Here is a 22393-nt window from a genome sequence, read left to right as displayed (position 1 = left end):
TTCTGCAGACAAGCTCTAAATCAGGAAATGCAGGTTACGGTTCTTGAGCAATAGTCACTCATTAGCTACTCTGCAGTCTGTGCAAAGCTGAAAACAGACATCACAGTGAGAGGACCCTCTCCTTTGCCACCACACCCACACAAGAGAGGGACATACGTGAATGGACAAAGACAGATAGACTGGATTTACTGAGGAAATTGTAGATGAGCTCAGGGAACGAGAGGCAGAGCTGAGATTCAGATAGAGCTAGAAGAGGCAAGGGGTAGGAGGGACAGTGTCTAACCACACTGGGGCTGAGTATCATGAGACATCTCAGGGAAAGTAGATGGCAAGCAAAGGATCAGAGGTAGAGGAGTTTGTACCCTCCTAAGAGGGTCTTTCAGTTTCATAGGACATTCTTCACCCTCACTGAGGCATGGGTCATACGGATGCATAGGCTCACACGTGAAGCCATCCACCAGCACATCTGTGGCGAGCTGAAGGGGGAAGATAGAAAGATCTTCAGGAGCCTTGCTCACCACTGAAGATCTAGGCCTAATTGGCATATGTAAAGTGATTAGTTACATAAGTGAATATGCACCTTTGGTTTGAATAGAAATGCCCCAAGCATGGAATTTCTCAGGGTACTTTTGAAAACAGCATCCAGCATTATGTACTCAGGCAGTTTTGGCACTAAAAAGTTTAACTAAATTTTAATAACTAAAAATTCCTGTTACGGCAACTCCCCTCACACTTTTGAGAATGTTGGCCAGAGTTTGGAAAAGCTGCCTCCTTTTCTGCTTCCCATTTCACTCCTGCATTGTGCGAGCAGCACATGGGAAAGCTGCTGTGTCATTTTTAAAGGACAGTGACCAACCCCCCCCTTCCCTATTTATTCCAAGGCTTTCCTATCACTCCATGTGTTATGAGGCCATTGTACTGTTCCCCAAAGGCTATGGTTGCCCTGTGAGAGGATTCCTGAAGCGTCTTGGTGATCTTGGAGCAATGCCCCTCTGCCATGTACATTGGCCAAACCGGACAGTCTCTACACAAAAGAATAAATGGACACAAATCTGACATCAGGAATCATAACAGTCAAAAACCAGTAGGAGAACACTTCAACCTCTCTAGTCACTCAGTAACCAATTTAAAGGTGGCAATTTTGCAACAAAAAAGCTTCAAAAACAGACTCCAACCAGAAACTGCTGAACTGGAATTAATTTGAAAACTAGATACCATTGACTTGGGCTTGAATAGAGACTGGGAGTGGCTGGGTCATTACACAAATTGAATCTATTTCCCTGTTAAGTATCCTCACACCTTGTGAACTGTCTGAAATGGGCCATCTTGATTATCACTACAAAAGTGTTGTTCTCCCCCCCCCCCGCTGATAATAGCTCATATTAATTAATTAGCCTCTTAGAGTTGGTATAGCAACTTCCACCTTTTCATGTTCTCTTTATGTGTATATATCTTCTTCCTATATGTTCCATTCTATGCATCTGATGAAGTGGGCTGTAGCCCACGAAAGCTTACATTCAAATACATTTGATAGTCTAAGGTTTCACAAGTGCTCCTGTTCTTTTTGTGGATACACACTAACAAGGCTGCTACTCTGAAAGATGTGTTTTGTATTTTACAATTTAGGTGGCAAAGTCTCACTGAAAAAACAGAGGTTTGTTACAAGGCACATCTTCCCCACTAAATAAACTAACAGAACACTCTTTATTCAAAGCATCTTAAAATGGTAAGTTTCAGAGTAGCAGCCGTGTTAGTCTGTACTTGCAAAAAAGAAAAGGACTACTTGTGGCACCTTAGAGACTAACAGATTTATTTGAGCATAAGCTTTCATGAGCTACATCCGATGAAGCTTATGCTCAAATAAATTTGTTAGTCTCTAAGGTGCCACAAGTATTCCTTTTCTTTTTTTAAAATGGTAAGGTATCACCCACAAATTGCATATAGGGAAAGTGAAGCACAGAGTGGGGTGGAGAAAAGTAACTTTGCCCAATGGCTCCAACTTTAGTCCCCTAACCACGGGAATGTGCTCTCTCCAATAGAGAGCACTGTTTAATTTTTTTGTTAATAGATTAGTAGGGAAGTGGCCTGTGTTACTTCACTATTTTTAGATGAATTTTTGAAAAAAAAAAAAAAAATTGCTTAGCAATGCCTGGAATTCTATATAGATTAGAGAGAGAGAGAGAGAGAGAGAGAGAGAGAGAGAGAATTATATATACACACACATACTATCTCAATTCAGAAGGGATTTTTTAAAGGGACAAAATCTGCAGTCTTAGACTGAGGAAGTTTCATGCCAAGTTTCAGCCAGATTCAAAAGAACTAAGATACAAATCCATCACATACAAGATTATAAATGGAGATGTTTCTGTATTCAGCTAAAACAACACTATTAGTCAACCTAGAATTGCACTGTAGTTTTAGCATTAAGATTGCAAGAAGCTTGCAATCAATGCTAAAAGTCAGCATTGCTGAGCAGCCAGGAAAGCTAAGTCTAGGACTTTATATTAATTAATGCTATTTTTGGTGTGTTTGGTATTTCATGTATGTAGTTGGGTGGTTTTTTTGCAGCTACGGAGAACAGTATTTTAGGAGGGTATTTTCACCCTTGCAAAATTACGTTTAGCGGAAGAGTAGACCATGGATTAGTAGTAAGATTTTCTCTGAATCAGAATCAGGACATTGCTTTCCTTGTTAGGCCTACACCAAAGAGAGATGTGTAAACACTCTTTTAAGTCAGCCTACCCTGCACAAAGGGAATGCTTTCTCTCTGGATTGAGTGAGACTAAAATAGGACTGAAATCAATTGGCTCTTCCTAGCCAGGTTTCACTATTTTTATTAACAATGTAGCAGCCTCTGGTGGAGATCTGTTAATTCACAGGTTTCTTCAGCTGTAAATTTCAGCAAGACTTTGCCACCTAAATTGTTAAATACAAAACACACCTTTAAGTTAAATTTAAGTCAGAAAACAAATTACTATTGCAGGATTGCCAACCGCAGCATTCAAGAATGAGTCAAGCCCCCAAAATGCATACTTTTTTTAAAATCGTGATTTTGGGGTTTGTTTGTGTGTTGCCTTTTGAGCTCAAGCGTTTTTCTGCAACCATAAGGACTGAAATTTATTTAAAATAAATTAAAGCTGAGGACACTACTCCAGAAGCTGGTGCTTTAAGGAATATCAAATATCATGAGATTTTTGAAAATTTTGAGAGAGTTGACAATACTTCTTTAATGTCTTTGAGAAATGCACTGTGACATCCAGCATTCCTCTTCCAGTTCTTCAGGTGATGGAAGATGGATTATTTCAAGTACATAAAAGGTTGTTAAAAGGCTGTTATAAGGAGGAGGGAGAAAAATTGTTCTTCTTAACCTCTGAGGATAGGACAAGAAGCAATGGGCTTAAATTGCAGCAAGGGTGGTTTAGGTTGGACATTAGGAAAAGCTTCCTAACTGTCAGAGTGGTTAAACACTGGAATAAATTGCCTAGAGCGGTTGTGGAATCTCCACCATTTGGAATTTTTAAGAGCAGGTTGGACAAACACCTGTCAGGGATGGTCTAAACCAGTGGTTCTCAAAGCCGGTCCGCTGCTTGTTCAGGGAAAGCCCCTGGCGGGCCGGACCAATTTGTTTACCTGCCGCGTCCGCAGGTTCGGCCGATCTTGGCTCCCACTGGCTGCGGTTCGCCGCTCCAGGCCAATGGGGGCTGCGGGAGCAGCACCTGCAGCCCCCGTTGGCCTGGAGCGACGAACCGCAGCCAGTGGGAGCCAAGATCGGCCGAACCTGCGGACGCGGCAGGTAAACAAACCGGTCCGGCCCGCCAGGGGCTTTCCCTGAACAAGCGGCGGACCGGCTTTGAGAACCACTGGTCTAGACAATACTTAGTCCTGCCTTGAGTGCAGGGGACTGGACTATATGACCTCTCAAGGTCCCTTCCAGTTCTATGATTCTATTTGCATATATGGGTCTGAAGAACAACATAAGGCCCTGATCCTGCAATGAGCTCTACGGGGGCACACTCATGTACAGTACAGGATTGGAGCTTAACACTCCAAGAGTGATGCCCAGAGAAAATCTTATGCAAAAAAAAAAAAAAAAAAAAAAAAAAAAAAAAGGCCCCAGTTCTGCAAACTTGCATAACACAAGTTGTTCCCTTGTACAACTACTCATATCCATGGAGTTACTCACTGTGTAAGTGTTTGCAGGATCAGGACTTTGAAGTTATTTTCTACATTTGAGAGTTTTTAGTAAAAGTCTTTGACGAGCTGCTCCATAATTTGTTTCCCATTAACTTCTGTTTGCCTCATGCTCTTCTCTGTGTGATAAAATATGAGACTCTGTTTATATAACTGGATATTTTGTCATTAATTCCCCCCCCCCCCCCCGATATATCTGTTTTTAGTGTCTGCTTACATTTTGTTGGATCCAGGCACTACTCTGCCATACTTAAAAAATAAAATAAGGTAATAATAAAAAATAATAATTGCCTCAGGGAGCTGCAAGAATAGTGGCTCTGTAACAGACACTCGAGAGAGGGGATGTAATTCAGAGCAACTGTGGGGAAGATGATCTTGGATCTAAAGGAAGTAAAAACAAAATAGTGCCGATTCTGTGAAGATGTGATACATGAAGTCACATAATGAGGTTTCTGTGGAGTAGCACTTACCAGCAGAGTGTCTCCCACAGCTGGCACATGCAGTGAGAACCTGTTGTCCCTCATAGGACTAAGTGGACAGTGCTCTAAATACTGTTTTTTCTTACTCTGATTGTTCCAGTTTCCTGTTGGGTCCTGTCAGGAGGTGGAACTGCTCACAGTCTGTATATTTGCTTACCTTATTCCTGCCTCTTGAACTAAACCTGTGAAATAGACAATAAAAGACCAAAGAGAAAAGGAGTACTTGTGGCACCTTAGAGACTAACAAATTTATTAGAGCATAAGCTTTCGTGAGCTACAGCTCACTTAATCAGATGCAAAGACCAAAGAGAAACAGAACCCAGACTATTAGGAAAGGAGGGGAAAAAGGAACTAAAACCAAAACAAAATGTCACTTAAGGCGGTTTCTAAGATCTGTACAAATGCAAGAAGCATAACCAAATAAAGAAAGTACAAGTCTCTGTTATAGGAGATTTCAAGGATGTATTATGAACCATTATGACTTTGCCATCTAATTATGAAAGTGGAATAAATCACATAGTTTCACATTTTCAAAAGTGATTGATGATTTTGGGTGCCTCAGTTTTTGAGGTGCCTTGCAGGAGACAGATTTTCAGAAAGCACTGAGCACCCACCCTGTGAAATTCAGGCCCCTTTGAAATGTGTTGAGTTGGTCACACATGCACGTGTACACAAAATCACTAACCATTTTTGAAAATTTAGACCAAGAAATGTTTAAGGGTGAGATTTTCAAAACTGGTACCCTAACCCTATTGAAATTCAACAGAGGCTGGGTGCCTAACTCATTTAGAATCATAGAATATTAGGGCTGGAAGAGACCTCAGGAGGTCATCCAGTCCAATCACCTGCTCAAAGCAGGACCAACACCAACTAATTCATCCCGGCCAAGGCTTTGTCAAATCGGGCCTTAAAAACCGCTAAGGATGGATATTCCACCACCTCCCTAGGTAACCCATTCTAGTGCTTCACCACTTCCTAGTGAAAGAGTGTTTCCTAATATCCAACCTAGACCTCCCCCACTGCAACTTGAGACCATCGCTCCTTGTTCTGTCATCTGCCACCACTGAGAACAGCTGAGCTCCCTCCTCTTTGGACCCCCCCTTCAGGTAGTTGAAGGCTGCTATCAAATCCCCACTCACTCTTCTCTTCTGCAGACTAAATAACCCCAGTTCCCTCAGCCTCTCCTCATAAGTCATGTGCCCCAGCCCCTAATCATTTTCGTTGCCCTCCGCTGGACTCTCTCCAATTTGTCCACACCCCTTCTATAGTGGGAGGGCCAAAACTGGATGCAATACTCCAAGTGTGGCCTCACCAGTGCCGAATAGAGGGGAATATTCACTTCCCTCGATCTGCTGGCAATGCTCCTACTAATACAGTCCAATATGCTGTTGGCCTTCTTGGCAACAAGGGCACACTGCTGACTCATATCCAGCTTCTCATCCACTGTAATCCCCAAGTCCTTTTCTGCAGAACTCCTTTTAGGCCACTTAGAAAATGCCAAGCCTAAATTATCTTACATAAGAACAGTCATACTGGGTCAGACCAATGTCAGGTGCTTCAGACGGAATCATCAAGTGATCCATGTCATCCACTCCCAGCTGCTGGCAAACAGAGGCTAGGGACACTCAGCCATATTTAATACCGAGTGGAAAAAGTTATCAGATAAGAAACTGACATCTTGACTGTTCAATTATTCAGAGCAGGATTGTAAGAAAGCAGAATCTTATAGCCGTAAGAAGGTTCATTCTTTTTATTTATGTAAATTCATTTCTTGGTGAGGGTGGGGTTTATTTAATTGTAGTTTTAACTCATTTCATCTGAAGAGAGCATTTACCTTGAAACTTTGGAATATCCTGTTCACACTCAAGTCCATTATCAAATGGAAGTGCTTGCTGGAATATCATTAAAATGCCCCAGTATTCACACTTACAGAGATACTGAAGCAGCAACTGCTATTTATAAAGATTTAAAAAAAAAAAAAAAAGGCATTGGGCCAGATCTGAGGTACATTGGGGTGACTCTATTGGCTTTGGTGAAGCTATGCTGATTTATACCAGGTGAAGATCTGACTCATTTAGTAAATATTTAACTGTAAAGGCAAAGTTCTTTTCTCAGTTACACTGGTGTAAATCCAGAGTAACCCCATTGACTTCTATGGAGTTACTTCAGATTGACACCAACATCAGAGCAGAACTGGACTCTGAAGGTAGTATAGCTGGTCACTGGAGTTTCATTAGGAGCTAAGTATCAAAAGAAAAGGACTTTTTAGGAGAGAACAGGAAAGGGAAGACATGCTTACAGATAGAGGGAGATCAAAAGGGCCAATTTCAAGAAGGCCATGATAGCAATCAAGAAGTTCAGCTGCCAAGTTATAATTCCATGCTTTATGACCAGGCAAAGCTTCTGTTTCCATTACCCTGGCTCCACAGTAATTGTAAATGCCAAAGTATTGACGTGGAATACTTTTGCTCTGTCCAGATAGTGCAGCCCTTTGTGGGGAAACTACTCACTAAAGTCAGTGTCATAACTCCTACTGACATCCATGGGAGCAGGAACAGACCCATAGGCAAGAATGGGACAAGGATCATGGTTGGCTCAGTGTAATGCCTGCCATAAATTAAGACAGGCCCTGGGTTCAAAGTACATTGGCTGAAGTGGTATAAGACTCAGTTTAAACATAGTTTCAGCTAAAATGTTTTAGGCAGTACTTTTAAAAGAAGCCAATGAATTTTAGTGGGAATGGGCACTTAAACTCCCTCAAGCACCTTTGAAAATCTTAGCCTTACATGTGGTTCAAATGCCCAGCATAGTGAGAAACAGCATTCCAGGCTAAAGCTATCCCGATCATCATTGGAAAGCCATAAACAGGAAAAGCTGGGGAGACACACTAGTGAGATACATTTGTGCAAAAGAGCTTTACAAGGGGACCCAGTGGGCAATGATATAGCATTGCTAACATACAGGACTTTTCACACCTAAGCAGGAAGAGTTCTCCTGACTATTACCTATTCCCTGTTAGGTGGTAAAATAAATTTGGCAAGAGAGAATTTACCCGGCTCTGTCTCTTTAAATGGGCACCCTGTTATGTGACCTGAGTGCTGGGGAGGTGCAGACAGGCACAAGTGGTCCTTTTGTTTTCCTTCCTGTTAGAACTGTGATTACCTTGGTGAGCTGCTGCAAATTCATTCAATGTTCCTCTCAGGTATTTGTCATTTGGTTATTAACCCTAGTTCCCATCATCTGGAACAAGATCTCCCTCATTATTTTTGATTAATTGTTCTAGGCCATTTTTAAAGCCGCTTTCCCCCTTGTTATGATGGGCTTTCGGCAGAGTATAGTTAAAATTTCTCTCACTGTTTTTGACCTCTCCCTCATTTAGGCCCTGAATTCAGCAAAGCACATGCTTAATTTTTGAGTCACTGGGACTTAAGCACATGCTTAACTTTAATGTGCACTTCAGTGCCTTGCTAGTTCAGAGCCTTAGACTGAGAGAGCATTGAAACAGAGTTATTTGGAAGTTGTACATTGGTAAAGTGTGTATCTATTACTCACTCTTTTGAGGTGCTTGGCCCCATAGAATTTGGGCAGCAATTAAAAAAAAAAAATTGTTTAGGAGTTTGGTAGATCTCAGTCGAGTTCCCAGGGGGCAGGTGCCCATATATCACAGAACGCTCATCCTTGCCAGCACTAAAGCCCCTTGCTGGGCAGTCCCAAGGACAGGCCAACGACTGAATAAGATGGAGCTAGATCCTCATCTTCCATGGGCTCCCTTCAGGTCATGCTTGAGGGACATTTGCAGGGTATTGTGTGGGGAAGCCTGCATTGCTGTCACTCATGCTGGACCTGTTCCCACTCTGCGCCAAATCTCAGGCTGACAGCATGACATCCATCCCATGTGGCAGCTCCAATGGCTTGGTGCCAGGCTCAGTGAGCTCCCCCGCAGTTCCTCCTCCTGCCTGCCAGGGGCTGCTGTGACAGGAATCGCAAGCGTCTGAACTGGCCTCCTCTCCCACCGCTTCCCTGGGCGGGGGCCAGCCAAGCCAGCATGGAGCTGCAGGAGGCTGGCAGGGCAGCATGTGCCCCGTGAGGGAGGTGAGGGGCAGAGGGGAGGAGGCGGGGGCCAGGCAGCGAGTGGGGGAGGGAACAGGGTGAAAAGGGGGAGCAGGATCTCCCCCCCATCCAGGGGGACTCTCCCAGTAACCCTCCCGCAGATGCCCCAGACTCCCTCCAGTTGTCCCTCTGTCCCCAGCTCCTCTGTCTGTCTCTGCCAACCCCTCCCCACAGAGGCCCTGGCTCTCCCAGCCCCCTCCCACTACCTGCTCTTTATGGGTTCAGGATGTCACAACTGCAGGGCTAGCTGCACCTCTGAACCCTCTCAGAGGGCACACCCACAGCTGTCAGGCTTCACGCCTTTCGCTTGCGTGCGGTGGAATCATGCAATTCTACCGCTCTCAAAGTGGGCCCTGGGCTACTGTACTCTGCACCTCAACCATGCTTACCCAGCAAGTCCAACTGGGTTTGGTACCCCTTCAGGAGTCTGTGAGTACTGAGGAATACAGTGACCCCGCCACATTCTTACCCCAAAGTATTGTTTAATCTTCACAGGAGGAACCAAGCATCAGAGAATGAGGCTTTGTAAAATAGTCTATACACAGAGCTGACTTACCATCTCCACCCCCCAAGGTGAACGTAGGACAGCTTACCCTCTTCAGCCCTCCAGCGGGTGTGTGTCTGTGCCGGTGTGTTCCCCTGAACAGCCCCCAAAACACCCTAGAGAGGGTGTGACCTTTATCCAGCCAACACTCCTTGGTGTCAATTGTCCAGCTCTGTTTTCTCTGCTGCCCAAAATCAGGCCAGTGAGTTCAGCAAGGGGCCAGAGATGGAACATGAAAGCAAATGGCTCGTTTTCCCCCCAAGCGTTGGTAGATGGGTGGCTGTCTGAAGCCATTGTAGAGACAAAGTGGGTAAGGCAATATTGTTTATTGGACCAACTTATGTTGGTGAGACAGACAAGTTTACATAGAGCTCTTCTTCAGGTCTGGGAGAGCCATTGTAGGCAAGAAAGAGTACATGAAGATAGGCTGTTCCTGAATAAACCCTCTTGACTAGGGGTTCTCAAACTTCATTGCACCGCAACCCCTTTCTGACAACAAAAATTACTACATGACTCCAGGAGGAGGGAGTGATGCCTGAGCCTCACCGCCCCGGGGCTGGGAGGGGCCGAAGCCCATCGACGTCAGCCCCAAGTGGGGGGCCTATAGCCTGAGCCCCGCTGCCCAGGGCTGAAGCCTTTGTATGTATGTTGTGTCTGTTGTGGTAGGGCTCAGTTTTCAGCTTTGGCTCTGAGCAGTGAGGCCAGGACTTTGGCTTTAGCCCCAGGCCCAGGCAAGTCTAACACCTGCCCTGGCGACCCCTTTAAAACGGGGTCACGACCCACTTTGTGGTCCTGAGTATGAGAACCACTGCTCTTGACTCTACAACCACATACATACTAACAGGTTTCAGAGTAGCAGCCGGGTTAGTCTGTATTCGCAAAAAGAAAAGCAGCACTTGTGGCACCTTAGAGACTAACAAATTTATTAGAGCATAAGCTTTCGTGAGCTATGAAGTGAGCTGTAGCTCATGAAAGCTTATGCTCTAATAAATTTGTTAGTCTCTAAGGTGCCACAAGTACTGCATTTCTTTTTGATACATACCAACAGTAACTGACTGATTCTCTTCTCCATCCCACCACGCAGGTGTTAATTAATTAAGGCTAGGATTTTCTAAAGAGCCTATGTATAGACAGAAGAATCTTTTAAAATTTGCACCTAAGTCTATTGGGATAAATAGGAATTACACAGAAAATTGCTCACTTGTGTAGCTAGCAACTTTAAATGTTAATTATTTAACTTTTAATAATTTGCTTTTCACTGTTTATTTCTTTTTCTGCTTTTTCCTCAGCTTGAAGAATTAAACAAGACCCATCACAGTGCTATTGTGTTCAGGTTTCCAGTAGTACAGAAGAACATTTAAATTTTAAAAATTCTGTTTTCATAATTAATATTTTGTTTCCCTTTAAACTGGCATGAATAACTCCTCCTGTGTGTAGTCCCATTAAGCTCAATGGTACTGCTCACATAAGTGAAGTATTTGCAGCCTGGGACCATTTAGTTTGTGCTCAGTGAATATTGAAAAGTTTAGTGGAATGGAACTTGCCTCCAAAAATAAAAAAAGTAAAAATCTATATGCTACTTATTTTAGGTTCTGTGAAAGAAAGGACTACTTAAATATAAGGAGACATTTATCCCTTGAACCCCCAATGAAAGCATATTTCAAATAAAAATAGCAGCATGGTGAGTACACTTTAAATTCCATCATAGATAATTGGACATTCAACTGTGTTTGCTTAAATATATATTTATGTGAATGCAAAATGAACTCAAAACTACTCAAGGATAAACAGCAGGGAATTTTTACGCAAGAAAACGGGCAAAGGATTTTTTTGTTTATTAGATACATATTATATAAAACAATTATGAAGTTATTGTACAGGGCCACTGAACACCTTGGTGCCTGGGGGATGATTTATAAATTAAGTTATTTTTTAGTTTTGAATGGGTATAATTATTTTCAGGATGGCAAATTGGCTGAATGCTATCCTGAATGGTTTCACCCAATACATGCATGTTCAGAAACACAGTCTTCCATTCATAAGATACCCTCAGCTGTAAGCTTGCTCAGATCATAGGATACACATGCAAGTTGTATGTTGTGTCTATTGTGAAATTCATCAGATAAGTTAATAAATACCTCCACAAATTCCCTTCCATCTCTCATAGCTGAGCAAAGAAACTGTTCAAACAAATCATTTGAAAAAAGTTTCACAAGTTTTGTCAAGCTAATTATTCTAATATTTAAAAATTTAAATAGATGGGATTGAGAACAGCTCCCACTAACTGTTGCTAAAATCATCCTGTTTTTCTTACATGTCTTAAGATAATTCTAACCCTTTTGCAGAACGAGAACATTTGTGATGACATGTACAACAATGTCAGCTCAGTTGCCATGGATCTATCTAATTTAGTGACTTGGGCACATACTCATGGAACTATATGCAGTCAAATCCCAAGCTTGGAAATTATACAGAATATGGGACATCCCACCAGGCACAATTCTGTTTTGTGGATATGTGAATCTGGACATGCATATCACTGGCCCTGTGGGGCATTATACTTCAGAAGCCAGGAGGAAAGGGAGGAAGCTGCAGAACGGAAAAAGAGGTCCAGAAGCTATGACTCCTGGTCAGTGGAACATAATTTAAGTGAAAAGAGGTACAGGGTAGCCTCGCCTTTTGAAAAAAAGAAGGCTGACTCAATTAATATGGGATCATGTAGCAGATCCCCAGAAATAATGCAGAAGAAAGAGGACACATTTTGTGTAATGTCTGATATAACAATGACAAAAGAAAAGCAGAGTGGAGTAGTTCTTCAGAAAGACAGCTACTCCATGAGGTCATGCTTTGCTGCAGAGCCGAGTCTTCCATCTACTGACTATCATGCCAAAACTGACCATGGTAATGAAGAGCCAGAAAGTAGGGAGGACCTGCAAGACATCTCTGATGAAGAAGAATTTGAAACAGATACAGGAGACCAAATATGCAGAAGTAATTGTGATTCTGAAAGAGTATTCCAGAATAAAGTAGTATCTGCTGAGGAAGAACTGCAAATGCACGGAGATAGTAAGGTCATTAGCAAAGGAGCAGCCAACCAGACATCAGTTTCTGTCTTTAAAGAAAAGGCTGCAGTAATTCCCTGTTTACAGGAGACTTTAGAAGACAGCCATCATAGGAGCCTGGAAAGCAACTGCTTGAAGTTAACAGCTCTTCATCCTACAAAGTCCAAAAGCAAAACCTCTAAAACAGGGAATTCCTGTGAATCAACAGCATCCAAAGAGCAGTTAAAGCCATTTCCTGCCTCCAACATGGAAACAAAGGCCCAGTTGGAGCCACCCTCATTCCTGGCTTTCTATGACACTGCACTCGCTGGAGCTGTCCATCGGCAGCTCCAGCTGTGCCCATCTGTGTGTGCCACATCAGGAATGGGACTAGCTGGGAACTGTGCTGAAATACCTACTGAGGAGAGCAAACAGCCAGGACCACTGAATGCTGCAATTTCTTTAGCCCTGCCTACTCTGGAGAATGAAAACTCTGAGGACAATCTGCCTGTGTCTTCAAACAAAAGTAAGGATTTCTGGAGTTTTATTCCTGGGTGTTTTTTTTTTTTTAAGTATGTGTCTCTTTTATCCAGAATATTACAATTTGGGTGGCTCCATTTAGCCACCTAAATCCATACCTGAGCACCTAAATAAAAGCACCTGATTGCTAGAGACCCTGAACACCCTAATCTCCCACTGACATAATAGGAGCCTTAAGCAATCAGCGCTTCAGAAGATCAAGCCACTTATTTAGGTGCCCTATAATATACATTTGGGTGGCTAAAGCTAACTACCTAAATTGGAACATTTTAGACTTTGATTTTACCACAATAGCACCACACACTGTACCTCTTAATATGTTGTCCCGGCAATAAACTGTAACCAGGATTATGAACTCAGGTCTCCCCAGGAAGGAGAAAGAGGAACTGATCTTTAAAACAATTTAGTGCAGTAACTGCAGGGGAATTCTGGTTCCATTGAAGTAAGTAGCAAAATTCCCATTGACTTCAATGAGCCCAAAATTTCACCCCTTTTCTTAAAAGCGCTAAAGATATTAAAGCAATTTGTTAAAAAAGTTTATGTCTTATGTATCTTGTTATGATTTGGGATCTTAAAAATTTTTGGTAACTAAAAATAGACAGACTTTTATTTGTAAAATAAATTCACTTCTTGCCATGTGTCAGCATAGAGCACATTTTTACCTGAGAATGTCATAAGATTCCTCATTAGAATATACTCTTTGATGAATAACTAAAATGGTGGCATGTGATTATAGTAGCTTTTAAAACAGTTCCTGCCTTGTGCACGATACATCATTCATTTTCTTCTTGTATGCACTAACTGTTAAACTATCCTTCTTGCCAAATATTGGGAACCATTAGTGAGTGAATGGATAGGCTTCATTTTAGAAGTGATCTGGAGCACAATTGTGATTTTAGCATAGGTGTGGCTAATGGATTTTTAGTGCCAGTTACATACATACTGATTTAATTTAGTGATTAAAAGCCATCAAATAAGCAGCAAAGGGCCAAGTTTTAAAAGAGGATTCAGTAGAGCAAATACATTTGCATCTGATTTTTGTTTGCTTGCAAGCGGTAATTCACATAAATATCAGGCAGCTGGATGTCTACCTGATCCGTATGCAAAAGATTTTTATGCATGCAAAAATGCAGGTGCAAATATAGAGCCATCTTTTGAAAGTTCAAGCAAACAGTCCCAAAACTTGGGATTGTAGGTTTAATTAATTTTCCACAATTGTTTGGTGCGATGAATCCTATCTGACTGATAGCTATCCAGAGACGTGAAAATTCAGGGTGGTGCTTACTAAATATATATCTAGATTTTGTGGCAGATCCAGAGCCCCTTAGGATTTCACGGTTGCCGGTAAACTACACATTGTGACTGTTGAGATATCACAGTGACAGCAAGCCATGATAGAACTTGGATAGTTCTTGAGTTACAGATCCCCAGCCACCTGAGCTAAAAGAAATATAGTCTTTAGCTCTGCCATTGTTAGGGCTTATGACATGTCTGAATGATTCTCAGTTCATCCAGTAGAGGGTAGATGTCCATACTGCTAGATTAGCTAGTACATCAAAGACAGAAAAAACCTGCTGTTAGATTCTGTGATGCAGAAGATTGGATACAATTCTTCCTTGATTGAACAGAGTACTGGAATAGTGTTTTAAGGCTTGTCTACTCTTGAGAGTGAATTTGGATTAAGGTCGGGTGTTTGTTCAGACAAGCCCTTACACAACTAAAAATCTGCAGCATGACTACACTTGGTGAATACATTGTTAGAGTACTTTTGAAATTGACTTGTCAGTGTATCTCATCAACAGCCACTGTGAATTCACCTGGGGACATTTATGCAAGAATTGTTTTTGCTGAACAATAAGTCATAAGCCATTTTATCTTAATCTCAGCCTTCACTTGCAGTCGCAGTGTTTATTGATTTACAAACACTTTCTTTCTTCAAGTAGACCATGCATAGTTTTCATAAAAAAGGAGCAGCAACATTTAGGTTTGTAGATCCATACTCTCTGTGCAGAAACAATAGTAATTAAACTAGAAATCACGTACCAAATGACTCAATGCCAACAAGAGACATTCACAGCCATCAGCTCCAGAACCCCACTCAGCACCCACCTCTTCACACCTGGAAAAAACCCACAGGAGAGCACATGGATCTTTGCAGCATATCCTGAAGGCAATCAAACATGGCCTGTGGGAAGTGAAGTCATAGGAGGAGAGAGAAAGGTGCGAGGGAGCACAAACCATTTAAGGCTGCCCAGGTTTGAAAATCCACCTTAAACTTCATCTGGAAACCACTGTAGCCAGTGTAGTCAATGGGGCTGAGGTGTAGTGTGCTACTTATGAGAAATCCCACTCAGTAGTTGGGCAGCTACATTCTGCACTAGCTGCTGTTCCCAAATGGTCTTAAACAAGGTGTCATCCTCGGAGCACATTACAGTAATCCAGTTTAAAGGTAGCAAAGGTGAGGATGACTGTAGTGAGGTCCGTATCTGAAAGAAAAGACCTCCTTGCCAAGTGCTACCTAGGGATCCAGCACAGCGGAATTCCAATAAGCCCCCTAGGATTTATGCCTTTGTAACTGATGGCAGGCATTCTCTCTCCCTACTCTTCAAGCCCTTTACATCCCACCTTGAGGGGTTAGGCCAGTGGTTCTCAAACTTTTGTACTGATGACCCCTTTCACATAGCAAGACTGAGTGTGACCCCCCCCTTAAATATGAAGTGTTTTTAATTTATAACACCATTATAAATGCTGGAGGCAAAGCAGGGTTGGGGTGGAGGGTGACCGCTCGTAACTCCCCCTCATGTAATAACCTCATGACCCCCTGGGTTAGGCAATGCACAGACCTTGGGATGCCCCTTTGCATAGGGATGAATTTCACCATAAGTGATTTTCTTCCTAGGCTACATGGAACTATATAGATGTGACAACTCTATAACAATCTGAGAAATAAACCCCGCTGGAATCCTGGCACTCCTTTTTAAGAGATATTTTTACTTTTTCCATTTTAAACAGGTGGGCTTTTCCTGATTTTCAGCCCCTAGAGCAAACTTTCAGCTGACATTTGTGTTTCATGTCTAGAGCACTCCTTTTTAATAAAGAAGCTTCAGTGCTGGAGACCACTTTAAAGTATATTCTGTTTAATGGCTTGTGCAGCACATCAAACATGTAAAATAAATGCAGCTTAATATTGGGCCCCATCCTGAGATCTGCACACAGGCCAGCTCCCGTTGATTTCCCAGGGACTGCCTGAGCATAACAGAACAAAATTTGACTCACTACTGTGCCTTATTTAACTATAAAATATACACATGACCATAGTTGCAATCTGAGGAATTTTTATATGCACTATCCCTTTTTGGATTGCTCAAGTTTCAGAGTCCACATATCAGGTCCAATCATGCAATCCTTAGTGACTTGACTAGTTCCATAAGTAAGACCTGCAGATTGTGGCCTTAGATCTAAATTTTTAGATCATACAGGGTGAAATTCACCCCCTTCCCAACACACAAGTTAAAGTCCCACCTTAAGCCCTATTTTGAGGTCTTAAGTGTGGCATATAACTTAAGATGTCACTCTGTATAGGGATGAATTTCAGTGAGTGGTATAAAATTTCATTAACGCCTAAGCCTGCTCCCCTTGAATTATGAGCTTTTAAATATTTGATATGTTATCACCTAGGAATGCCAATTAAGATTAGGACCCCATTGTGCTAGGCACTGCACAGAAAAATAACAAAGATGACAGTTCCCTGCACCAGAGAACTTATAGTTGAGGTGTCAGACAGGATGCAAAGGTAGAAAAACAGTGGATGACTGGGAGAATGTGATCACAAAAGCAAAACAAAAAACAAAGGGAGCAGGATTATAGTAGTCCCAGAATGTTTGAATGCTTTAAAAAGGAAGGTGAACATGGTTTTGCATAGCCTTACATGCCTTTGATAGCCTCTGTAGTTCTTTCTATCCACAGAGTTGTCTCTTATCTTTTAGAGACATTGAAGAAGTCGGAGAGTAAGAGAATTCGTAATATTGGTGATATAAAAATGTTCAGAGACTGGTTGGCTTCACATTATCCTTCTGAAACGCGTGAGATCTTCACACTGCCACCTGCAGACCTTGATAATTACCTAGCCACCTTCTATACTAGAGTGAGGAAGCAGAATGGCACAGAGTTTTCCGCCAACTCTTTATTCTTCTTTCAGAGCAGCATAGACAGATACCTCAAGGAACACAAGTATGAGTATAGTGTGATTAAAGGGTCTGAGTTCACAGCATCTCAGGAAGCTTTAAAAGTAAAATGCCAGCATCTAGCACAGAAGGAGAGGGAGAGAGATTGGAATATTTTGGAAAACCTGACAGATAAAGATGTAGAGGATCTTCGTAAAAAGGGCATACTGAGTCGAATGCATCCCGAAGGATTTCTGCACCTAATGCTTGTAAACATCATCCGAGGCTTTGGGACAAACACACACAGTCAGACTCCAAATCTGTGGTGGGGGCAGATTGTGTTAAAAGAGAATGAGGAGGGATTAGAGTACTTGGAGTGGAAAGACGATCTGAACACAAAGGCAAGCACAGAAAAGTCAATTCTATGTATTTATGCCAAACCTGATAATCCAGGCAACTGTCCAGTCAGGGACTATAAGGAGTATGCTAAGAGAAGGCCATTGGATATGCATCATGACCGCGATCCATTTTACTTATCTCCTAAACCTTTGTGCTGCATATGGGACCAAATATGGTACTGTAGAAAATCACTGACAAAAACCAAAATGGAGAAAATGATGAAAGTCATTGTCCAGCAAGTTAAAGGATCTGAAAAAAGGTCCATGAAATAAGAGTTACCAGATTGGTTTCTGCTGTGCCTATTTTGGTACAAGTAGGATTTTAAATCAGTTTTGGAGTTGTTTAAAATGACAGCAGTTAGTATAGGTAGCAAGGGAACCCCTCTTCTCAGCAGATTGCCCGAAGTACTTACACAATTTTGTTGTTAAATTGACTACCACCTTCATTTTCAACATGGAGGACAATAAAAAGACCAAGGATAGAATTCATTCTGACATTCTGTTTACTGAATTAAATCTAAATCCTGGATTTAAAACATTGTTAATGTTCTATTGAATTAGCTCAGTAATGTTAATGTTGAAAGGACTTGTTTTTGAATACCCTGGCTGAGACTTACAGGTATGTTCAGTGGGTGTGGGGAAGGGAGAAATTGATCTTGTTGTAAACCAAGCTTGTGGTCTAATCTGTATCTTTTTATTGTAAAGAGAGAAACAGGTGTAGCTGGCTTTGGGAATAAAGAAGAATGATGAAAGATCACCAGTAGTTGCCAGCTACTAATCTATAGCTAATCAGAATGTTTTATACATAAGTGTTTAGATCAATTCTTAATTTTTCTAAATGAGGAAGAAATTCTTACATTTAAGAAGTTCTGAATGTGTTTTAGTAAGTTACCAACCCCCCAAATGCAGTTAATAGCACTGAAAAATTTTATAGCAGCTATTTTCCTCTGTGCGATAACCATAGTCTGTAGCAGATTAGAGTCAGTAGTCAAATTCTGTAATTCAGTTCAAAAGTTGTTTAACAGATGTATTTTCTCAATGTCCAGTCGTAATCGTTGACATTTCATAATAAACAAAATTTTACTTCATTACTGTCAGTCTGTTCCAAGAAGGTGAAACCAGTAACCCAGAACTAGTATCATTTCATTTCTAATATTCAAATCGCTATGATATACTATGATTATACTATCACTATATAATAGTATAATCAGATATTGACTTTTCTTCAAGTGACTAACAATTATTTATACTCTGGAGCGGATGCTGCTAAGGAATGTAGCCACATGAAGTTCATCTGACCGCAGTTGGATTCCACACAGGCATGAGGATCCTTGTAGGTGGATCCCATTGTAGGATCCAGTCCTGTACATAGCAGCTTTTAATCCATATAGATCTCAAAGTAGTTTACAAAGTGGCATAAGAATTTTTCTTCCCTTTCTAAAGGGGTTGAAAGAGAGGACTGAACCAACTTGCCCAAAGGTACATAACTAACTAGTGGCAGAGCTTGGGGGTATATCCCATGTTTCCTGACTTTCCTACACTATAGTGCTTAGCCTGCAGTGTTGATGGGAAAGTCATTATGGCAGAATCTCCACCCCTTTAATTTTGAAAAAAAGAGTGTGAAGCATTTTTAGTATCTCATTGACATAAGTGTTTATATTCTATAGAAGTGACAGCATGACCAGGGACCTTTGCCAAACTGCTCTGCAATCACAGTGTGAAAGCCTAACTCCCCCATTTTCCAGGGAGATTTGGCTTTATTAATAAAGTAAAGCCAACAACAAGATAAAGAGCATCTCAAAACTTTTCTCCAGGCTCCATAGCCACACCCTGGAGACTAGAGCCACTCCTACCTCCATTATATTCAGGTGGGGCAATGAGTCATCAGAACCCACTTAACCCTTTCTCAACCAAATCAATACTTAACAATGTAGGCTGTTACAAGTCAAAACACTGCCAGCCTGTACAGGTAATTTAGAGTAAGGCTCTAGAAAGTAAAGATCATTCATTTTTTTTGGAGGACAAGCACAAACTTCTGCTCCAAGAGCAAGATGCACTTTGACCTTACCTTCTCCGGTATAAACACAGAGCAGCAAGTTCATATAAAAAACCTGAAAACACTGCACACACAAACCTCCCCTTGGGGATGGGATGAAAGAAAGAACAAACCATATATGGCAGATGTCAGTCATGTCACTTAATGCATGGCTGGACAGAACTCAGATACAGCAGTGATGGGAGCAGTATAGGAACTTCTATGGGAATTTCATAATGTATACTTTATCTGCAAGAAAATTTGTGCAGGAAACAGCCTAAAGAGAGCCCTAGAAGTAGCAAAAAGGAGCTAGGGTTGTGAAAGAGGCAGTGGTTCATTTAACAACTCTTATTTCTTCTAATTCCATATGCTAGCAGTTGTATATAGATTTAAAAAACCCACTTATTCAGATGCATGGAGTCATCTGAAGTGGGTTTTTTACCCACAAAAGCTTATGCCCAAATAAATCTGTTAGTCTTTAAGGTGCCACCAGACTCCTCTTTGTTTTTGTGGATACAGACTAATACGGCTGCCCCTCTGATAATGAATTCTAAGTCACCCTTCTAGCTGTTTTGGCTCTGCAGGCTCAAGGGAGTAAGAAGTTAAGCAAAAGGAATACATTTGTCTATGTAAATACATCCAATTCTGAATACACAGAGGGACCAAAATAACATCATTCCTTTGTAGATTGTTGCACAGATGTTCTCTATTACTCTATCCAGAGTAAATCAAGTCAGATACTGTATCTCATACCTAAGAAACCATTAGGCTGTTCAAACCATCTCTTACCTCCAGACTTTCTACCACACTACTCTTTAGGGCATGATATTCTACCCTTAGTCTATTGACATCAATGGGATTTCTGTGTACACAAGATAGAACGTATACAAATGGTTACCTGCGTTGAAAAGTAACATCAGTTGTCCCCATATTGGTTTCCTGAAGCTTTTGAGGGGAGGGGGGAAGTATCAGACACCAGGCAGTCAGGAGAGGTAGCCTCTGAGCTATATAAAATATGTGGGAAGAGCTGTCCTCATTGCAAGAATCAGAATACTTGGATAACAGGTGATTTGGGTATCCTTGTGATCCACTAACAGGATTGCTAGAGGAATTCCAGGAGGAAATTTAATTTATTACAGGGGATTTTTTTTTCTGTTTCATTGGCGGATGAAAGTTCATCTTTTTGAGGGGAACAATGAGGATGCAGGTTTAAAGGGACTCACACGGGATTATGAGGCCCAGAATTAAATTTACCTTCCTTATTTTCATTTAAAAAGTCTATGTAATTGCCTCTAGTTCATGTTTGTTTAAAGAAACAAAACAAAAATCACTGAAATGCTCTCACCTAAATTAAAAAAGGCAATACTGCTTGCATGCCAAGTTGTACCCAGTTGCAAATTAAAGTGGCTGAATTACAAATGTCTCAAAAAAATATTTTTAGGGCACTGACTCCCTAAATATAAATAGTGGTCCGTCCTACTAATAGCGCCAAAGAAAACCTTTGTTGTGTGGCCGCTTTCTAATATTTCCACCTCTGATCTGCAAATGAGCCAGTCATCCATATACTGGAAGGCTGGGATCTAGTCATTTTTCTCTCAGGATACACTGTGATCCCACATGAACTGATAGGCTTACAGACAGACAAGCTGCACCTGTTAGCTGCCCACATACTAAACAGAGAAGATTAGAGATTTGTAGTGATACACGGTTCTGAGTAATTGTCAGTACTTCTGGTCTGAATAATCACATATCCAAAAAGGAAACAAGTGTTATAATATTGGACTGTAAAGGAAATTGGGAATGTTTACAGTAAATTAGCTTTATATGGATGCTTTGTCATACGGAGATCTCAAAGCACAGTCAATGTCATTCTCCCCATTTTACAACTGTGGAAACTGAGGCACAGAGAGGGGAAGTGACTTGCCCAAGGTCACAGCATGTCAGTAGTAGACCTAGAACGAGAACCCAAGTCTTGTGATTCCCCAGCTAGTTCCCTAGCCACTGGACTGTGGTCCCTCCCAATCACATGACTCAAGAATTTGATGGAGAAAAGATCTGTGTCACATAGCCTCCTGCAGACATGGCAGAACAGGACTCACCCAGTGCTTTCCTAGCGCCTGTGTGGAGAACAGTAGGTGGTGCCGCAAGATATAAACAGGGCTCGATACCCCCTGCTGGTCACATTCCTGGCTCAGAGGAGAGGCGAGCCCTGCTGAGTTTAACATTGGCAGAATGGAGACAGCAGTTTCACTCTTTGCAGCAGAACACCTAGAAGTTCAGGCAAAACTCAGCTTCCCTTCCTCTTTTTCTGTGTGCAGCTTTTAATAAAACAATGCCTCCGTAGCACCACTTTTAAGACTTGAGAAGCAGAAGAGGAAATGAAAGAAGAGAATGTTTGCCCTCAGTGGTTACACAAAGTAACCCAGCTACATGAGTCTGTTCTTCCCTGTCACATTTCTGCTTGACTTCAGAGATGAGGTTGACAGCGCTGGCTTAGACCAGGGCTCGTCCAAGCAGATGGTGTGCTAGCGTCCCCCCCATTAGTTTCTACTGTTGACCTCCAAGCAGCTCCATCCAGAGCCTGGGCTTTTCTTAAATAGAGACAGCGTCGTGCTGCATGGTGGGTTTGAGAGAATGGAGCAACATTGATTTGAATGAGAACTTCATGCTCATTTCACTTGTGATGTACGGTAAGATGAGCCTAAGTCCCATGTTCAAAAGCTGCATAGGCTCTTAGAGGGTATTAGGCAGCGACGTCCCATTGACTTCAGTGGGAGTTGGCGCCACTTCAGTCTCTCCGGTCACATGATTACAGACCTGAGGGTGGCTATCCTTCAACAAAAAAACTTCAAAAACAGACTCCAAGGAGAGACTGCTGAATTGGAATTAATT

At 41.8% G+C, this 22393-nt stretch overlaps 1 protein-coding gene across 4 annotated transcripts in view; it reads left to right on the top strand.

Annotated features, from left to right (window-relative positions):
• LOC119848368 (uncharacterized protein KIAA1958 homolog) overlaps positions 1-18554 on the top strand; it is a 32058-nt gene extending 13504 nt beyond the window's left edge. For 3 of the 4 annotated variants that reach the window (XM_043502848.1, XM_038384105.2, XM_038384102.2), the window contains exons 2-4: positions 10914-11005; positions 11670-12891; positions 16892-18554. In XM_043502848.1, the coding sequence (XP_043358783.1) occupies positions 11003-11005; positions 11670-12891; positions 16892-17739 (2073 nt within the window). In that variant the 5' untranslated portion in view covers positions 10914-11002 and the 3' untranslated portion in view covers positions 17740-18554. Of the gene's footprint in view, positions 1-10593; positions 11006-11669; positions 12892-16891 lie in introns of those variants that run through there. The other variant, XM_038384103.2, reaches the window with a different exon arrangement.
• Positions 18555-22393: the final 3839 nt, after the last annotated feature.

This window comes from Dermochelys coriacea, chromosome 25, assembly GCF_009764565.3.
Source record: "Dermochelys coriacea isolate rDerCor1 chromosome 25, rDerCor1.pri.v4, whole genome shotgun sequence".
NCBI lineage: Eukaryota > Metazoa > Chordata > Testudines > Dermochelyidae > Dermochelys > Dermochelys coriacea.
The sequence above is the reverse complement of the archived record's forward strand: the minus strand, read 5'-3'. Positions and strand labels throughout refer to the sequence as shown.